Source organism: Notechis scutatus, chromosome 2, assembly GCF_049901735.1.
Source record: "Notechis scutatus isolate UNSWTSFEM ecotype Mainland chromosome 2, rNotScu1.2, whole genome shotgun sequence".
Classification (NCBI taxonomy): Eukaryota; Metazoa; Chordata; class Lepidosauria; order Squamata; family Elapidae; genus Notechis; species Notechis scutatus.
Window position 1 is genome coordinate 120886840 of NC_142010.1, and position 19463 is coordinate 120906302.

The 19463-nt window shown below is 41.2% G+C and overlaps 2 protein-coding genes and 2 long non-coding RNA genes across 9 annotated transcripts in view; 2 read left to right on the forward strand and 2 right to left on the reverse strand.

Moving 5' to 3' along the window:
* VCF1 (VCP nuclear cofactor family member 1) overlaps positions 1-19463 on the forward strand; it is a 45627-nt gene that overhangs the window by 23370 nt on the left and 2794 nt on the right. The window contains exons 1-2 of one of the 2 annotated variants that reach the window (XM_026675800.2): positions 15487-15780; positions 18948-19044. In XM_026675800.2, coding sequence (XP_026531585.1) covers positions 15734-15780; positions 18948-19044 — 144 coding nt within the window. In that variant the 5' untranslated portion in view covers positions 15487-15733. Of the gene's footprint in view, positions 1-15486; positions 15781-18947; positions 19045-19463 lie in introns of those variants that run through there. The other variant, XM_087956040.1, reaches the window with a different exon arrangement.
* Positions 2017-2257, reverse strand: LOC148132215 (uncharacterized). Its single transcript, XR_015747718.1, has 2 exons — positions 2216-2257; positions 2017-2139 (listed from the first exon to the last, which is right to left on the reverse strand). It is a non-coding gene; the product is annotated as an uncharacterized LOC148132215 (long non-coding RNA).
* On the forward strand, positions 3492-4912 carry LOC148132216 (uncharacterized). The gene is made up of 2 exons (XR_015747717.1): positions 3492-3975; positions 4014-4912. It is a non-coding gene; the product is annotated as an uncharacterized LOC148132216 (long non-coding RNA).
* MTNAP1 (mitochondrial nucleoid associated protein 1) lies at positions 7920-15368 on the reverse strand. 5 transcript variants are annotated; one of them, XM_087956033.1, is made up of 4 exons: positions 15221-15368; positions 13124-14140; positions 10062-10139; positions 7978-9904 (listed from the first exon to the last, which is right to left on the reverse strand). In XM_087956033.1, exons 2-4 carry the CDS (start codon positions 14130-14132, stop codon positions 9633-9635), a joined length of 1359 nt encoding a protein of 452 aa, XP_087812159.1. In that variant the 5' UTR covers positions 14133-14140; positions 15221-15368; the 3' UTR covers positions 7978-9632. The 5 variants fall into 5 exon arrangements, with proteins under 5 accessions (XP_026531580.2, XP_087812159.1, XP_026531582.2 ...); XM_026675797.2 differs by lacking the exon at positions 10062-10139 and having other exon boundaries at positions 7979-9213; positions 9791-9904; positions 12707-14140; XM_087956035.1 differs by lacking the exon at positions 10062-10139 and having other exon boundaries at positions 7980-9213; positions 9791-9904; positions 15221-15367.

The window sequence follows — 19463 nt, forward strand, 5'->3', positions numbered from 1 at the left end:
CTAACTACAGAGCTGTCCAAAGAATGACAGCTCCCTCTTCTCTCCACTAAATGGTATCAACACGTACGGATTCTTAATATTAAAAGATTATACACTTCGGGTATACCAGCATATGGCAGTGGTTTATTAAATTGTATCTCATCCACCTGCAGCTGTTTCTACTGCAGCCTTGACCTTAACTGCCTGTGGTACAATCCTCCAATTCTTGTGCAACCTGCCTTAATCTATGAAGCCTCTCACAGTGCTCAAGGCGCAACACAATGGGAATGTGGGAGGTCCAAACTGACCCTGCCTTCTGTCCTCTAGGGAGAGTCAAACCTGATCTGTGTTCCTCTTGGCACTTGAGTGACTAAGCCTGTTGTCATGGCAAGGCTAATAAGAGTTGGGTTTCAATGATTGGAGCCATTAAAAATGTGACTTCTCTCAGGCTTTCCTTGTGATGTGTTGGTTTACAATGGCCTGAAATCTTTATGTAAGCAAGTTTCGAATCTGTTCTAACAGTATAATGCAAATGACAGGGAAAGAGAATGGCCTGTATCTGGTATGTATAAATGTAGCTTAGGAATGATAATGGACTGATTTGTAAAGAGAAATGTCAAATGATATCAAGGCTCTCTGTATCTCCACTCTTCCAGAGTGCCAGAGTCAGCTCCCTGTTGTGTAAGCAAATACATAAGCAGACAATGCAGGATCTATCCTATGCTTAATCCTCATTGCAACAGAAATGCTAGTCTGGGACACTGATCCATTGTTTTAGGAACAAATAAAAGCAGCCTCTGGTTAGAGAGGGCCTTTATAAACTACTGAATGAGAGATTCAATCTGCTGTTTCCTAAGTAGCCAATACAGCAGGCCATGTCTGCGCCTTCAGATAAAAGGGAAGTCTACTGTAACTTGAACCTTTGAAGAAAGCAAAATTACATACTATATGCCAGTTTGGGGTCTTATGTAAGCTCCTATATGTATTGGGTTAGATCAGTGGTTCCCAAAGTGGGCGGTACCGCCCCCTGGGAGGCGGTGGGATGCCTTGGGGGGGCGGTAAGAGGCAAGGGGGCCGGCCCTGCAGGCTCACTGACTGCCGGCCACGCAGCCCATTGACTGTTTCATGGCTCCGTAGCCGGCACCTCGAATGTGGAACCCGCGCGCGGTGAGCCTTGCCAAGCCGGGGGGGGAGTGGGAAGTGGTGGAAAGAGGGCGCCTTAGCTTGCAGGCTGCCCTCTCCGGTGAAAGCGGCGGAGGCATGCCAGAAGGCCCGAAAGCAAAACCCTCCCAAGGCGTGCAGTGGAAGGGGTGGGTGGTCTGGGGGGCCCCCTTCCCCGGAGAACAAGGGAGCGCGCAGCGCCCGTCCGGCCTGCGCCTCTCCAGCCGGCCGGGCTTGCGTGCAGGATGCGGGTGGGTGCAGCTGCAGCTTTCCAAGGCGCGTGGCTCGGTTCGGTTCGGCTCTACGTGGCCGTCCCGGACCTAGAACCTAGCCTCCCTCTGCAGCCCGGTTCTTCCGACCGAGCCCTGTGCTTGCTTGCTTGCTTGTTCGTTTTCTTGCTTAGTTTCCAAGCGATCGTTCCCTCCGCCTCCCCTGGTCTGGTCTGCTTCCGCACGCCTTTCTCCTCCCGGGCGGAGCATAAAGATGGGCGGAACGCCCAGTTGGGAGTCTCTGAGCGTGTGCAGAGTACCTCCCCTTGCTTGGCCCGATGGAAGTGGACCTTCGGTTGAAGCAAAGAGGGTGAGGTCGGCTGCATCGCTGCCCCGGGGAGGTTGGCATTGCAAAATTGGATGCCAAAGGGGGCTGCAGAAGGGGCAGAGGGGCAGCTGCATTAAGGAGCAGGAAGATCTTAGCCATGGTTTATTCATTGACTAAGCCGGAATCAAACAGAATGCTAAACTCTAAACCAGAATGGCTGGGTTAATATATTCACCCCGTGTTTCTCAACCTTGGCAACTTGTGTGGACTTCAGTTCCCACTCTGGCTTTGCTCTACTTTCTCAAAGTACCACTGCTGTCGCATTCATTCTTTCTGTCCGTCCGTCCGTCCATCCTTCCATCCATAAGTACATACATATACAAAAGGTCTTCCTGTCTGTCTGCCTGCCTTTCTGTCTACCTACCTACCTATCTACCAATATAGATCTATCTATCTATCTATCTATCTATCTATCTATCTATCTATCTATCTATCTATCTATCTATCTATCTATCTATCTATCTATCATCTAATCTACATACATCCAAAGTGTCTGTCTGCCTGTCTACCTACCAATATAGATCTACCTACCTACCTATCCATACATTCATCCAAAAGGCCTGCCTGCCTATCTACCTACCTATCTACCAATCTATCTACCTACCTACCTTCTCTCTCTCTGTCTCTCTCTATCCATCCAGCTATCCATATTCGAAGCACCAGCCTTGCAGGCACATTGGGAAAGTTGAGCAAAGCGGGGGGGAGAAAGAGAGAGAGAGACCTGATGCATCAGATTGAAATGAGGCCTAATTTAGACTGAGGCCCTTTTCCACATTGAAATATCTTTGCCAGCACATTGAAACATCTTTGGCTTCTATTAAAGGTTTTGTGGACAAAACATGGTCAAGACTATCAGGAAGCTCCCACATTTTGTTGAGGCTTTAAACAGGATTCATTGGACCAGATCTCCATTCTAAAAATTACTTTTCACCAATGTATCAGTGCCAATTCTGTAGAAGGCAAAACCAAAATGTACTGGTAAATTACAAGAACATACACAAGCACACACTCCCTTCTAACCCTGCTGGAGCAGGTGATTGGACTAGAATAGATGTCTCATTCACTTTCTCCTCCCTCCCTCTTTCTTTCTTTTTCTTTCTGTCCCTTCCTTCCATCCCCTCTTTCTTTGTCCCTTTTTCTTTCTTTCCCTTTTCTCTTTCTTTTCTTCCTTCTCTCTCTCTCTTCTTTCTCTCTTTCCCTCTCCCAGGCTCACCCCACTGACTTGACTTGCTTGGGCACGTCCCTCCAGTGCAGCAGGCTCAATGGGGTGGACCTGTGGGGCTGGCACCTAGAACGCAGCAGTGTCGGCATGTTTGAAAAGTAGAGCAAAGCCAGAGGTCAGTAATTTTTGCTGCAAAGAATCACAAACGCTTCTGGGTTGTGTACAAGAAGGGACACACATGTCAATGCAATTCAGCAACATAAAATCAACAAGAATCGGCAAAGCATCTGATTAGATTTTATTCACTGCTGGAATCTAATCAGAGATGCTTTGCCGATTCTAGTGCAATGACCTGCTCCAGCAGGGTTAGAAGGGAGTGTGTCACGTGTATGTGTGTGCATGGCTGTCAAAACTCCAAAAATGGGTCAAGTATCTCTGAGGAGGCCAGTCATAGCTAAACAACCAGCCATTGAGGACCACTTGTATTTGGTTTGCCAGTCACCTGGCCACGCCCACCCAGTCACATGACCACCAAACCACACCTACCCCATCATGTGACCAGCAAGCCATGCCCAGCCAGCAAGCAACCAGCCAGTCACGTGACCAGCAAGCCATGCCCACCCAGCCATGTGACCAGCAAGCCACACCCTCAAATTAGGCCACGCCCAGAGAAATTTGAATCCCACCCCTGGGTGGGGGACACCGAGGATGAGTTTGTAGCACCAAGGGGGGGGTGGACTGAAAAAGTTTGGGAACCACTAGGTTAGATGATCATTTTTGACTGGCATGTAACACATAATTCTCTTATTTAAGGCAGTATAATAAATGGCATGTGTTCTTTTCAGTTATATTTCTGCAAGCAGATCATCTGAGATCAACAGAATTGTTCGCAGGCTTTCAACTTCATTAATTTGATAGAAATCCTATTTCTTCAAATAATGTCTCTGTTGTGATGGTGGTCAAGCTTCTTTCAAGGACCTTGACTAGGCAGTATTTTACAATGTGCATCTTATACTCCAGATACTCCGAAAAATACAGTACATTAAGTCAATATTTTAACCATGGCTTTCCATGCAGTGGCAGTCCCAACTCTAAAATGCTTTCCCAAGGGAAGGCAGCCTGGTGTTCATCTTGCTGACTTTTCTTTGGCATGCCAATATTTTGGGTTTCTAATATTTCTGTTATTTTCTACACTTTCATTGCTATGGTATAACTCGTTACTAACAGTGATTTTAGTATTTCATCTGCATTATGTTTTATACTAGATCATGTTTATCTGTGACTTTACTACTGTGTTGAATTCTATTTGTTTATTGTGACTTCAGTCATTTGCTAGAGCCATGCTAGAGACACTGAGCCCTGCTAGACACCGAGCAATTAACATGCAAATAAAAACTCATACAAAAAATAGCGGTAATAATAATGAAACAAACAAGATGTGACAAAAACAGATTTAGAAAAAGGCATTTTATTAATTTTATTACCAAAGTTAACAATAGAAAATCCAAAATGTTTATTTTACAAAAATATAAATAACATAATAGTTTGCAATTCTTTTCTATGTGATTGTCATCCTGAAGGTTGATCCAGGAAATGTACTGACAGCTACATATGAAAACATTTAGGTCCTTCACATTTATTTTAATTCCATGATTTTAAGACATTCTATTGATTGGTTTTAATGTCACTATTGTTATTGCTTTGCTGCTCTGAGAACCTGACCATTATGACTGCACGTTATGGCATCTGAAATTTAATAAATATGAATATTAATACTTGGGGGAGGCTATCCTAGAAAGCCTATAGAATGATGACCGAAGATGGGCAGCCAACAGGGGACCAAATCATTAAGTGGGCCTAGACTTCTGCCTGGCCCACCCCTTGTGCTTCACAGTTTGACCTTCTGGCAGTAGTAAGTCCTAAGCAGAGTCAAGTTATTTGAAATCTATTCACACTAATTTATTTATTTAATCAATGTACAGATATCACTCCTGAAATGAAAAAAACCAAAAACCTAAATGATAAAATACATTGTGCCAGATGCAATTCAATTCAACCAAAATCTCTTAAAACAGTCAAGATGAGCACAAAACCTCCCAACTACTGTCAAGGGGGGAAAAAAACCCCACTTCTTATAATAAAGGCCAAACAATTAACTGAGGGTGTGAGGTTACCACAGCTAATTCTAAAGTGGAAAATAAACCCAGAGTTATTTTTGTACAAAAAAAAAATCAGCTTTGGTTTTAAAAAGTGCCTTTTTTGGTCTCTACAAGCAAGGTTCTGATCAAAGGACATTTGAGTTACCGTGCTTAATGGCATGGATTTCTTTCTCCAGAAGTACTATACTGTATTATTAATGTTACTTCTCTACTGTAATATTTTAAAAACCATTGTTATAATACTATTGATTATTTGATGGTATCTGTTCAACATGGCATTGACTGAATCCATTTGTGCTTTCCTTCTTAGAGCAAAGCTCTAAGAAAAAAAGCAGTTCACCTGCTACCCGTTTTGCGTCATGATTGATTTGATAAACCCATCAGTTTAACTACAGTAGGACATTGTCTATAGTAAAGAGGCAACATTTGGGCACCACTAAGTTTATCAGGCATGATATTCCCCTCTGAAAAAAAAATCGGGCCGGCCAAAGAGACCCCCACCGGCCGCCGCTCGCGACGCCCGCCCGCTGCTCGCGACACCTGCCCGCCGCTTGCGCCGCCCGCCCAAAAATCGAATTCGATTTTATTTGAATAATATCATGTCTGGTTTATTTGGAATTTTTGAAGCATGTCATTCATTTTCCTACAATAGTTGCCAAGAGGGGCCCTTCTTCATTCACAGTCATAAAGGGTGTAGCAAGTCACAGAAAGCCACTTTATCAGAAGTCAAGGAAGTGAGATTGCTCCTGCTTTCCTGGGGCAATGTTCCAGAAGAAACTGCCTTATTTCTGGACAGGTGGTCCTGCTTCCAAGAGTGCCAGGCTGTACCTGTTCCATATTAAATTTGTTTATAAAATTATTTGCTGCCCATCTTGCTGCAAGGCGACTCTGCAATGTAGTTGGCCAGATTTGCAGGTATTATCTCGCTTGTGTGGGAGGCCTAATGTAAGCAGCAAATCCTTCAAGATATCCCTGAGACAGAATCAACCACCTTTCTGGGCTAACGGATGGCAGTGAAAGCACTACCCAGAGGGTCTCCTGAGTTTCGTCTTCCCAGCCACACCTACCTTGAGCTGAGACCTCTGAGGGTAGTGATGCTTGCTTGACACAGGCCTTAAGAAGGTGGCTGTCTTGCTTAATCCTTTCTTCCAATGAATCATACACACTGACATTAGAAAAACCATCTGACCCGTCAAGAAGTCAAAGAGGCAACCAAAATATTGTGCTGTACAGGCCAAATATTGTAACAAACATGCACCACTTTCTTTGTAAGATGCTCACTGGCGCTAACATTGATGCATCATGACAACTGAATCGGAAGCAAGTATGGGCCTGATGGTAGGTGGTAATAAAGTGCTGGAATGCACAATTGTGCATGCAGCACAGCTTCTCCTCTACCGTTACCTTCAAATACAACAAAAAATTATGCCTTTTCTGTATCTGGAGATGGATTCCATGCTTCCCCAAATACACTTGTCTCAAATCTTTAGCTGAATGACACTGATATTTGGGCTAAAATGAGCCCATGAAATGAACCTATTTCAGCTGGGCTAACCATTGCAATACACACTTTAGTGGTTGGAAATAAGACAGAATCCTCTGGAAGTATTTCTTATTTAATAGCTACAGGAAGCTGCTGGGCCCAAGTATCTCATTTTTCAAGATTTAATACAAGGAAGTGGCTGACAGGTTGCCTGAGCAAAATAAGCTGAATTAAAGAACAAACCGAAATGAATTCCACAAAATGGCAATGCTGATGGTTAGCTGAAAGTTTGGCTCTCTTGATTTGAATTATTATTCCAAAAGAAGAGGCTGATCCACTGCAAATTAAGAACTATAGACCTATTTCTTTATTAAACGCAGACTATAAAATCTTTGCTTCAATCTTAGCAGAAAGACTTAAAAAATATCTAAATAACTTTATTCATCCAGATCAAAATGGATTTCTGCCAAAGAGACAAATTAAAGACAATATGAGAGTAATCCTGGATACTTTGGAATATTATGAGGCACATCCTGAAAAGCAAATGGCTTTGATATTCCTAGATGCCCAAAAGGCATTTGATAATGTGAACTGGAGATTTATGTTACTACTATTGGAACAGATGGGTTTTGCCAGAAAATTTATTCAAGCAATAGAAGCCATATATCATAAGCAAACGGCAAAGGTAATGATAGAGGGAGAATTCACAGATTCTATTAATATAAGAAAAGGTACAAGACAAGGATGCCCCCTATCACCTTTGCTATTTGTATTGACTTTGGAAGTGTTGAATAGAAATATTAGAGATGATAAAAGCAGAAAAGGAATGAAAATTAAAAAGGAAGAATTTAAACTGCAAGCTTTTGCGGATGACTTAGCCTTTATTTTGGAAGACCCTTTAGAAACAGCTGCAAAACTATTGGAAAAGATAGAGGCATATGGTGAGGTGGCTGGTCTGAAAATAAATAAAGATAAAACAAAGATTTTGACAAAGAATATGTTACTAAGACAAAGAGAAGAACTGGCAGACCTATTGAAAATTCAAGTCACGAACAAGGTCAAGTATCTGGGGATATATTTGACATCAAGATGTAGTACATTAAAAGTGAATAATTATATTAAACTTAAACAACAGATAGCCTTAGATTTGAAGAAATGGGAAAATCTACAATTGTCATTAATAGGTAGAATCTCAACAATCAAGATGAATATCTTACCCAGAATCTTATATTTGTTTTAAACAATACCAATTAGCCTCGGAAAAGACTATTTTGAAGACTTAAATAAAATTGTGTCGAAGTATATATGGCAAGGTAAGAAAGCGAGAATAAAGCTAAAACTCTTACAAGATGCTAGAATTAGAGGAGGTTTTGGTTTACCTAATTGGGAGTTGTACTATCAAGCTGCAATTTTGATGTGGGCCAAGGAATGGATAACATTAAGAAAGACGTTGTGACTGGACTTTCAAGGGGACAGCAATAGTAAGGTCTGTATTTGCACAACAGCCACTCCTAAAAAGACTGATTTGGTAACAAACAGTTACATTTTGGTTACATAATACTAAGGCCATTGCAGAATACCAAATATACAACTATCTGTAAAGTACCTGGAAAGTTCCGTCTGTAGAAGCTAGATGAAAACAGTGAAGATTACTCTAGAATGCAAAGATCTTGGTAATTATTTTCTCCATATATCTGGTTCAAAAAGTTGGTTTCAGAATTCAAAACTAAAAGGGCTTACAGCCTGGCTCTATAAGGCAGGGGCCCCCAACCTCCAAGCTGTGGCCCACTACCGGGCGATGGCCTATTCAGAATTGGGCCGCATGAGTGGCTGGCCAGAGCTTGCACAAGTGTGTGGCTCAACCTGCACAAGTGGTGGACTGGCAGGCATTTGTGCACATGTGCACCAGCCCAGTGCTGGTACAAGGGCTATGTGCACGCCACACTGGCCCACCAGTCACATGGCCCACTTCCCATCCCCCCTAGCCAGGCTACCAAGCCACAAAGATTGGGGACCGCTGCTATAAGGAACCACCTGCCTCACAATAAACCCAACTCTGTCTTGTTGGATTTCAATTCAGTCAGGACTTCCACAACTCCCCCAGTTAAGCTTCCAGTGTAATGAAGAGCTATGGCTCATCAGCATACTGGTGGCATCTTACCAAACCAACAGAGGATCTCTCCCAGCACTTTCACATGAATGTTTAACAGGACAGGGAAGAAAATCAAGCCCTAATGTACCCTAGTGGGATGTCTTGTCTTCCCCCACTATGGTCCACTGAAACAATTTCCTGGATGTGGCCCGCTGTGCTCTTCCACTCCCAGCACTTACAGAGGACCCAGGTGGCAGAGGACACCCCAGAGAGCACTTTTTCCACTAATTACATTCTGCGGGTCAAAAGGAGTCTCAAATAAACACTGCAGATGGTGCAAAATGGACATCAGGTCCTGCCCAAGAAAAGCCAGGATTACGAGATTGTTTTTTTTTTTAACCAACATACCATGGGAGGTTACCATTTCTAAAGAGATCCCAAGTGACTAGTCAAAATACTGTCATGTTACTTCTGCAGCACAGATAATATCCATTTTACTGGCCAGTTCCATGATTGAGCAGTATGCAAATGCATATTTATACTGTTGCATCTTCATCTGGGTATTTCCTCCGCTTAAATTCTTCAGGAGCAGGAGCAAAAGACAAGAGTTATTATAGTAATGATATGCATTGTAGCACAGATATATCTATATCAATTTAACTTCCCTGTTGATTTTCCCTAATATTCAAATAAATATAAATACCTAAAGCACCATCCAATGTTGGGAGTAAACTTGGCTAAAACTCAAGATCTTACTTTCAAACAGAATAGCATAACTCTGCATTGTGAAAGTATCAAAGTAATAATAATTATGTATTGATGCAGTAAAACTTAGAATTCAAACTATTTTCTACACCACACCAAGCTATGTGATATGTTTGGGTTTGGCTTAGGAATTAATACTTGCAGTTTTTAAATTATGACTTATGTTTCTCGTAAATGTATAAATCTACTCAATACGGCATATTCAACAAACTATAACTAAAAAAATTATGGCTTTCAAAAATAATGCAAGGTATTTTCAATAACTAAAGGCTTAGAGTCAAATCCAGCCACTGACATATACAGACTTAACCCATTTCCCAGTCCAAACCCATCAACACTCATATAATCCATTTCTCGGATAAAATTGTAAATACAAGGGAAGAAACACTTACTAATGTGATATCTCCAGGCATAGCCAAAGGTACACAAGCCCAGCAGCAGCAGAGAAATCCCAGGCAATCCATACTTTTTCACATTAATGTTCCTGTTCAAGTATCCGTTCCAGGCTATTGAAGAACAAGTAGTTTTATGAGATACAAGCAAAATGATACTTCCTTTATCATTCACAACAAAAGTTAGACTCCAGCCATCTTCCCCTGCTAGTCCCTGGTTATTATAACAAAGCTTTTATCCATTTCAAAGCAGAATGCAACTTCCTCTCACCTCTGAATGTTGCTTCAAGTATCCTCTGTGGCAGACCCTGAGGTTTGATAACCTTTAGATTCTTTTCTGCCAGAGGAACTGGGAGACAGAACAGCTAGAATGATGTTAGTTTATATTTTATGCAAGCCCTCTTTGCAACTTTCCAAGGCTGACTATAACACCTATTTTCATTTCTTCTCAGGTACACCAATGTACTGTAGTATTTCCTGGTAGAATATTTGGTGCTTCCCTCCAATGTAAGCTATAACGTACATGGGAATACGTGCATTTATTTTTAGTTAGTTTAATAAGAAAATGGATGGTCAGTGAATAGACTATGGTTCCTAACATTCATTCTGAATTTGTGTCAGTTCATTTGCATGTGTATTCTAGTCGGTGAGGATGCAGACAGCAGTATGTTGGCTTGCAAGATAATATTTGAATTACAATATCCTACCTTGCATAGAACAGCGAAAGCAAGCTTAAAAAAAGATTTATATTGCAGTTCTGAATAGGTACAATTAAAGTTTGTTTCACTCTAATTTGTTGTAAGCATGAAATGTCCCACCTAAAGTGCAAATCTGGCTGTTTGGGCTTAGAACAGTGTTTTGATAGAGCATCTCTATCTTAAGATTCTTCCAATATACATTTTGTGATCAGAACAATAGTTAACCAAAGGGATATATTATGAATAAAAGTCATCTGTGCATCTAGAAAGCAGGATGTCTAAAGAAATCATTTTAATGCTGTTCTTTGCAGGAAAGCAACAGAGCAGAACATTTTGGCAGAAAAAAGAATGTTTTTTCTCGTTTCCTTGTAATATAACAACTGGTTTAAAAAAAACTAAACCAACATTATCTGATCCTCAATTTTGTTCATTACAATCCATAAGAGCCTTGGTGGTGCAGTGGTTAGAGTGCTGTACTTCAGGTTACTTCTGCTGACTACCAGCTGCCTGCAATTTGGCAGTTCAAATCCCACCAGGCTCAAGGTTGACTCAGCCTTCCATCCTTCCAAGGTGGGTAAGATGAGGACCCAGATTGTTGGGGCAATAGACTGACTCTGTAAATCATTTAGAGAGAGCTGTAAAACACTGTGAAGCGGTACATAAGTCTAAGTCCTATTGCTATTGCTATGTAGAGTGGTTTCTTCTAGAAATCTGCCATGCCCGTAGCAGGAAAAAGTGTGGCTTTGTGATTATATGCCAAGCTACAATGTAGCTATGTGGCTTTGGTTTGGCATGTGCAGACAATGGTAGGTTATTAATATGCTTTGGCCTAGCACAATGCATCAAACAGAACCACGTTTGCAATATCTTATACATTCAGACATGTAAAATATTATCCTATCTATAGGTTGTTTTAGGATTTATTTTATTACTATGTATTATTTCAGTGTGCCTGTACATTCCATTAACAATATTTGATTCCCAGGATTCAATTTTAATCTCTTAATAGCATATATTTTGCACTAGGTCAGGAGTTTCACACCCAAGGCCCAGGGGCTGGATCCGGCCTGCGGGGTGCTTAGATTTGGCCCATGGGGCCGCACTGGAAACAGCAAAGGACCAGCCCGCCATGCCTCTGCCAGCAAAAAATGGAACTTGGGAAGACTGCATGCGGCCCTTCTGAGCTCTGTTTTGCAGGAGGCCGTCACAGTTGAAAACGGAGCCCATTTTCGCTGGCAGGGCGCTCAGGCGCCCCCAACATGAGTGACATTGAACTGGCCATGCCCACCCTGGCCATGCCCCCCCCAGGTCAAACACAACCCTGATGCGGCCCTCAATGAAATTGAGTTTGACACCCCTACACTCGGTGCTAAAGAATATCCTCTGAAACACAGCATTATATGTTAAGCATAAAATATCTCAAAACATTTTAAAGGACTTTTATATAGATTCTACAGATAGTTTGCTTGCATTCCCAAAGTATGTGAAAATGTTTCTGTGCACACAAGTATTCTGCTATATATAAGGACAAAAAATGCAAAGAGACATATACTTACACATGCATCTATTTAACAGCCATTCCATCTCTCAAGAAGGGGCACAGAGCAACATTCTCAGCCTCTTAAATAAATCTCAATTTAAAGAATGCTATTTCAAAGAATGTCCTAGTTTGCCCTTGCACAACGAATTCAATTTAGGCTAACTGACAAATTGAAATTAAATATGCCTCAGGGAATACACTGATTCTATCAAACAGTAACTTATACTATGCACATCAATACAGATAGTCCTTGACTCACAACAGTTCGCTTAGTGGCTGTTCAAAGTTATAACAGCACTGAAAAAAATGAGTTATGACCATTTTTCACACTTACGACCATTTCAGCATTCCGGGCTCATGTGATCTCCTTTTGCAACCTTCTGACAAGCAAAGTCAATGGGGGAACCAGATTCACTTAACAACCGTGTTGCTAATTTAACAACTGCCGTGATTCAATTAACAAATATGGAAACAAAAGTCGTAAAATGGGGCAAAATTCATTTAACAGATTTCTCACTTAGCAACATAAATTTTGGGCTCAATTGTGGTCATAAGTTGAAGACTACCTGTATTTGTCTCTCTTACAGCATAAACCACACATGAATTAATATCCATTTGAAACAGTCTATTGAGGAGCTATGTTCCTTTTTTGAATTCTGTGCAATTAAAAACTTTTACCTTTGTGCTTGCCACAAAGCAGAATGTGAGCTTCTGATATTTTGGTATCCCATTCTGATTGTCTCTCTAAAAGTAAGCTCAGCCTCTGGTAATTGGGATACAGTTCAGAGAACCACTCCAGTCCCAATGAAGACAGTTTTATGCTTTGTTCTGAAAAAGTAGTCATTTTTAATTCTTGGAGTGAGGGTTTTCTTAAACCCATCACTGAATTTTTACCTTCTTTTGTCTCAAAGGCTCTTGAGCACAAATACGTATTTTTCTCCAAAGCACTTAAGTAGCTAGAAGTTTTATCAACTTTCATTTCTCTGAGAACTTCTGTGAATGTGTGACAAACATTTGGCCTAGGATCTGGATCAATGAGGTGTTCCTTAGGATATTCCTCTGCTTTCAAAAATAACGAATTTGCATTTAACTTACTTTTAAACAAGTGGACTGGACCTCTGGTAACCTTTCCATAGCTGTCTACAACAACACGGTCCTGTGATGTGCATGCTTTAATTGTGGATATGTCATTTTCCGTGCTTCGATTTTTGAAATTTCCTTCAAGTTCTAAAATGTTCTTCTTGTCCACATTGCCTGTAATAATTTGCTGCCTATTGGCCAAAGCAATGTTTGCTTCTGCTGACACTGATTTCAGAGGCCACTGTCCTGTTTTACTGTTATCAAGGATATTTTCATTTGACAAACTATCATGACTAGAGGATTCACATCTGTTTTCTAATGCTGTCACATGATGAGAGGCAGTGATCTGTTCTATTCTGCCACCAAGTCCTTGATGAATTGGTTGAAGACTCTCAATGAAATTATTTGTTGAAAGGGATGCACGCTGCTCTCCAGGTGACTCTATGTTCTGTTTTGTGCAGGGTTTTTGATGTGGTTCTGAAGTGGCTTTTCCACTTTGTGTCAGTGATTCTAAACTAAGACCAGGTATTATCTCTTCTTTAAGTAAAGAAGTTCTATTGTTTTTTTCGACTGTGGATAACTTCTCTGGGAGATTTGTTTTTGGAAACAAATCTACTGGTGCTGAAAGCGCTTCTGAAGTTTTTTGTTTATTTTCCTTTGTTTGGGGAGACTTTTCACTAGCACTTTTAATTTTCTTTTCTGTATCTTTATCTTTAGGCAGGTTGCTGTTTACAACTGTTTCAGTTACTCCAATATTTTTTCTTCTTCCTTTTTTTGTTACCAAGTCAGTTTTACTCTTTTTGCTTTCTTCTTCTTCTTCGGGGGAAGTTTTTAAGCTTCTGATCTGCCATTTCTTTTTCTCAGTACTTAGCCGCTCAGAATCACAAGCTTTTTTGAAGAGAGGCAAAGCTTCTCTTGAATCTTCACTACCTGCCATCTTACAGTGAGGCAGGTGAGACTTGAGACGTTTAAACTGCTTTTTGCAGTAGGGGCAGATTTGTATTTGTGGTGAGTTGCCAGCCATTTTTCTACCTGAAAAAGAAAATGGAACCAGACGTTGGAAGAACAGGCAGAGTTAAGAAAAACTTGCCTGAATGAAAATTTGGGAAGAGCTTAATACCAGTTGGAACTTGTACCAAGGATATAGAATGGTTCAATGCCAGAAATAATCATTGCCTCACTTTTTCCCCAACACATTTGGTCTTTTCATTTTTCATTCAGATATTATTGTGCAAAATAGTACATAAGCATACACTATAGAGATACTATGAAGCCTGTGTTTATATTTTAAAAAGTGTAGAACATTTCTCCCATCTTCTATATAAACAGATTTTAAAGAACACAATTCCTATCATCATCTATAGCAGGTGTGTCCAACCTTGGCAACTTTAAGACTTGTGGACTTCAACTCCCAGAGTTCCTCAGCCAGCTTTGCTGGCTGAGGAACTCTGAGGAGTTGAAGTCCACAAGTCTTAAAGTTGCCAAGGTTGGACACCCCCTGATCTATAGTATATTTACTGTACTATTGACCTACCACAAATATATTTTACCTAGAACCCCACTGATCAATCATTTGGAAGAACCTAAAGAACAGACTCACATGGCTGAAATAATAATAACTTAGTCGATACCTAGCAGCAACCGGTGCCAGACAATAACATTTGTGATAATTTTTAAATGTTCAGTTGACTTTCATGTTTAAAGAATAAAAGTATATAGTAATATTTTTTTTAAATTGCTTAAAACAGCAATTCATCAATAAAAGTTCCTACGATCGAGTCTCTTCTGGCAAGAATCGGCGTCACAGATGCCCATCACGATGCTACAATGACGCTAAAAAGATGCAGACAAACAGACCTATTTCACAACTAGACACTTTTCAAATTAAATCTGTTCCTACTCTTAAAGTTTGCCTCAGTTAAACTGTCGCTCATCGCCACCCCAAAAGGCAGCAATTTAAAGGGGGAGTGGGGTGGATTGCTTCCAGGTCAGAGCTCCGCCTTGAAGCCAATGGCTTAGCCTGAGGGAATCCAGGGCCATTTATTTCGAAAAAAGCTCCGATCCATCACTTTCCTTCGGAGGAAAACTCGTTCAATCTCACAAAATGCTTACCCAGAAGATGGGTTCCCTTCTGGGAATAAAAAGCCGCAAGCGAAGGCTTTACTCAGGAGGAAACTGCGCTGAACTCGAACTCAGCTACGGTTGATAAAGCAAGCAGCTCACGAATCCAACGGTTGGAAACAACAACCGCCCCTCCGGCGGAATTGAAACCTTTGACCTTCCCCCACGAGCGGAGCCTGAGTCAAGTTGGACGACGGCGCCTGCGCCGCACGCGTCATCCGTCGCCTTGACGCACATGCGGTTTAGAGTCACGGCTTCGTGGGCCGCACCGCCAATGCGCAAGCAAAGGCGAGAGCGTCTCTGGCGTTGAGGCGGTCCCGGCCGCGCTCCTTCGTGCGCTTGCGCAGGAGTCGTGCCCACCGGAAGGGGAGTGTGCTAGGCTTGAGAGAAGGAAGGAAGAGGCGGGTGGAAGGGGGAAGGTTGTTTGGGAGCCGGATCGCGTGGGGGAGGGGCCTTGCCGTCTTCGCTGCTTGGAGCCCGAGCGGACTGGGGTTCAGCCCGGCCATGAGTTGCCGTGGGCCGCTGCCCGGCGAACGAGGAGCGAGACAGAGGTGAGCCGGGCGCGGAAAACGGGATGGCCTCGGGGACGTTGGGGGGAGGAGGGAGACTTGAAGCAGCCGCGGGCAGAAAAGCCGAGGGCGAAGGCGACCAAGCTGGGAGCAGCAGGGCCGGGACGCCTGGCGAGCGGAGGGGCTCCCCGGTGGCGATTGTGTGGTCATTGCCGTGGATATTGCCTCCGGCCTTCGCGTCAGCTGCGACTTCTGGCCGGAAAATCTGGATTGCCGCCTGCCTTTCCTCAATGTTGTCGGAGCGACAGTTTCCCAAGATCGTCCACCCGCAGGCGCCTCGCTCCTTATGAGCTGGCTGGGGAGTCTGGGAAGTGGGGTACAATTAGGCGATGGGAAAGGCTCAAGGCTAACATGGGCCCTCTCGCTTCGACTCGGGTTTGGCCCGAATAGGCACCTCGCATTTTCCTCTTTTTTCGATCTTTCCCTTGTAAAAATAACGACGAGGATAACAACAATAATAATTACTTGGTCGATACCTAGGATGCTGGCAGCAACCCGTATCAATCATCAGTGCCAGTTAATAATATTTGTGATACATTTTTAAATGTTCAGTTGACTGAGTTTCATGTTTAATGAATAAAGATAGTAAAGATAAGAACAACAACAATAATAAGGCAGCAACGGGTATCCACCATTAGCACCAGTCAATGATATTTGTGATACATTTTTAAGAGTTTCATGTTTAATGAATAAAAGAGAAAATAATACTGGTAATAATAATCCAGGGTACTGGCCATTTTGGTTGTGCTGCTGCTGCTACTGCTGCTTTTTTTTTAATGTTTTATTTTTCCTTGAAGTAGTTTAGGCTGATATATACTCTCTAGCTCTCTCTCTCTCTCTTTTTTTTGCAGGAACACTAGTAGGTAGATTACATCAAGAAACTCTGCTCGAGCTGAGCTCTTTCTGTCAACTTGATGACAGAAATAGAAATTTGACCCTGAAGTTTCTCAGAAGCTAATCTCTTAACAGCTTTCTCGGCCATTCTTTAAGGCCTTGTAAAACCGGCCTTGAATTATTATTACAAAATTGCCACATGTAAAAGTTTGAATGTAGAAAGAAGAGGTTTGTAATTTTTCTAAAAGCCACCCAGTGAATTTATGGCTGAGATTAAAAATGGAGATTAAAATGAGATTAAAAATGGAGATATAGCTCATAGGGTTGCAATGGAATCCTATTTAGCAGCTGTGCTACTCTGATGTTATTTATGAGAACATGTATATGTTGGTGTAGCACATTAGGCCCATCTATGCAATACTTGTAAATGCATTTCTGTCAAAACCTAATGCCTGTTTCAAATCACAATATACTGCTTTATTGGTTCATTGCCTGATACTAAGATTTTGTACAGCTTGATAGTTTATGATGGTTGCATATTTGAGAAATCCCAGAAAAAAATAGTCATTGGGCTATTCAATATGTAAGGATTAATGTTCATAATTGGAAAATGAAATAATTTTCAAAATGACAATATCTCCCTTAAAAAATATTCTCATTCAATAACTATATAAACAAGACAAAGAAGCTGTCAAATTGAAGGGCTGAATAAATACATTGACATATTTTTATATCTCTACCAAACCTTTGAAGGCTCTAGTGTAACTTCAATTTGCTTCAATCTTTTAGAACATCTAAAGAATGTTTGTTTATGAATAATCTTCATTTCGTGAACCCTTCTGAAATATTGTATGAGATATATTGGTGCTTTTGAGCATTGTCTTTAACAAAGGACATCTTAAAGAATATCCATATGGAACTTATGCTCATTTAAAAACAGAAAACGTTTTTCTCAAAAAATGTGTTTGCTTTGGACTTAAACTAACACTTATTATACCTGTCTGACATTTGTGACAAATAAAATAAATCCTGATAACCTAATAGAAGACCATTAAGTTGAGAAATATACAGATAATTCTCAACTTATGACTACAATTGAGCCCAAAAATTTTGTTGCTAAGCAAAATCTTTGTGAACTTGGTGAGTTTTGCTCCATTTTATGACATTTCTTGCCACAATTGGTAAGTGAATCACTGCAGTTTTTTAGTAATATGGTTGTTAAATGAATCTGGCTTCCCCGTTGGCTTGTCAGATCGCAAAAGGTGAATACGTGATCCCAGGACACTGAAACCATCATAGATATGAGCCAGTTGCCAAGCATCCAAATTTTGTTCCTGTGACCATGTGCAGTTATTAAGTTAATAACACGGTTGTTAAGTGAATCTGGCTTCTCCATGGACTTTGCTTGTCAGAAGATCGCAAAAGGTGATCGCACGACTCAGGGACACTGCAGGTGTCATAAATATGAGGCAGTTGCCCAGTGTCTGAATTTTGATCATGTGACCATGGGGATGCTGCAGTGATTATAAGTGGGGAAAACAGTCATGAGTCACTTTTTTCAGCGCTGTGGTAACTTTGAATAGTCACTAAATGAATGGTTGTAAATCGAGAACCACTTGTAACTATTTTTCATTGCCAGACATTCCATTCAGGATAAGTTTCATTTAAAAATGTTTGCTGCTGAGATGATTTTTGAGCACTGCATTGAGATTACTAAGCACCTAGATGAAGTTTAAACTTTAACATTAAAAGATAATCTGCACATGATTTTAAAACTAGCATAGGATAATGAAAGATGCTTTACAGCAGGGCCCCCCCAGTCTACAGTCCACTACCAATCTGTTCAAAACTGGGCAGCAGGAGAACTGGGCAAGCGCTCACTCCTCAAATTCCACTGGTGTGAGCGGAGGGTGCTTGTGCGAGTAGAGCTTCACGTGCGAGCCAGGCGCCCTCCACTCATGTAAGTTGAGTTTCGCACACAAGTGCAAGTGCCTGTCACGCAATTGGAGCTTTGGCGTGATGCGAGCGCAGCTCCATTTGTGAGTGAAGGTCATGTGCATGTGCCATTTTTACAAATGAAGCTGTGCATCTGACACACACACACATCCCACGTCAGCGCAGGTAGCCAAGCTGGAAAGGTTAAATAAAGGATAAATTGCACCTTTTGATACGGCTTTCTTCTGGGTTTAATATCTGATGCCTTTGTAGCAATGGGCAGATGGGGAAAAAATGAATACTTTTAAACTGTATGTTAGCCGTAATTGTATCTTCTAAAAGTATGAACTAATTCTACTGCTCTCCAATTTTTGCTGCAGGAAGAGGAGACGAAATGGCATAGAGGAGGATGGGCCAGTTCCACAAACTAAACGTGGTAGCCGAAATGCTATCTTTCAGGATTCTTGGGATACAGAGGTAAGATTGTTTGAATATAGTTTTGCTTTGGCAGTTAATATATTATCCTGTTAACAGAAAGTGTGAATACTTTCTGTAGCTAAAGTATTTTTACATGCATTTTGTCATGATGTTCCCTTTCAGATAAGCTCTTCTACAAAATCATTTTTGTTTCTTTTGACAGATATTTCAGTTCATTGTGTACTATACACTGCCTTTCTAACAATATTTGTTTGCTTTAAATTTTCTTCATTACATCTACCTTAGTAAATATTTCATCAGGTGCATAATTTCATTGTTTCTTTGTCAAATGTATAACAAATAACTGGATGTTAAATATATTAATTTTCAGTTCTGTATTCCTTTAGATATAGCATATCTAAAATTCACTTTGTTCCCTCATGAGTGCTTTTTTGTGGATCTCATTAGCATAACTCCAT

Bases quoted from the DNA above. Each gene is read 5' to 3' on its own strand.
- MTNAP1 (XM_026675795.2), bottom strand. From the start codon at position 14,132: ATGGCTGGCAACTCACCACAAATACAAATCTGCCCCTACTGCAAAAAG. The intron at 9,905-12,706 runs GTAAAAGTTTTT...GTTCTTCAATAG, and splicing joins GCTTTGTGGCAAGCACAAAG to CCTGGAACGGATACTTGAAC.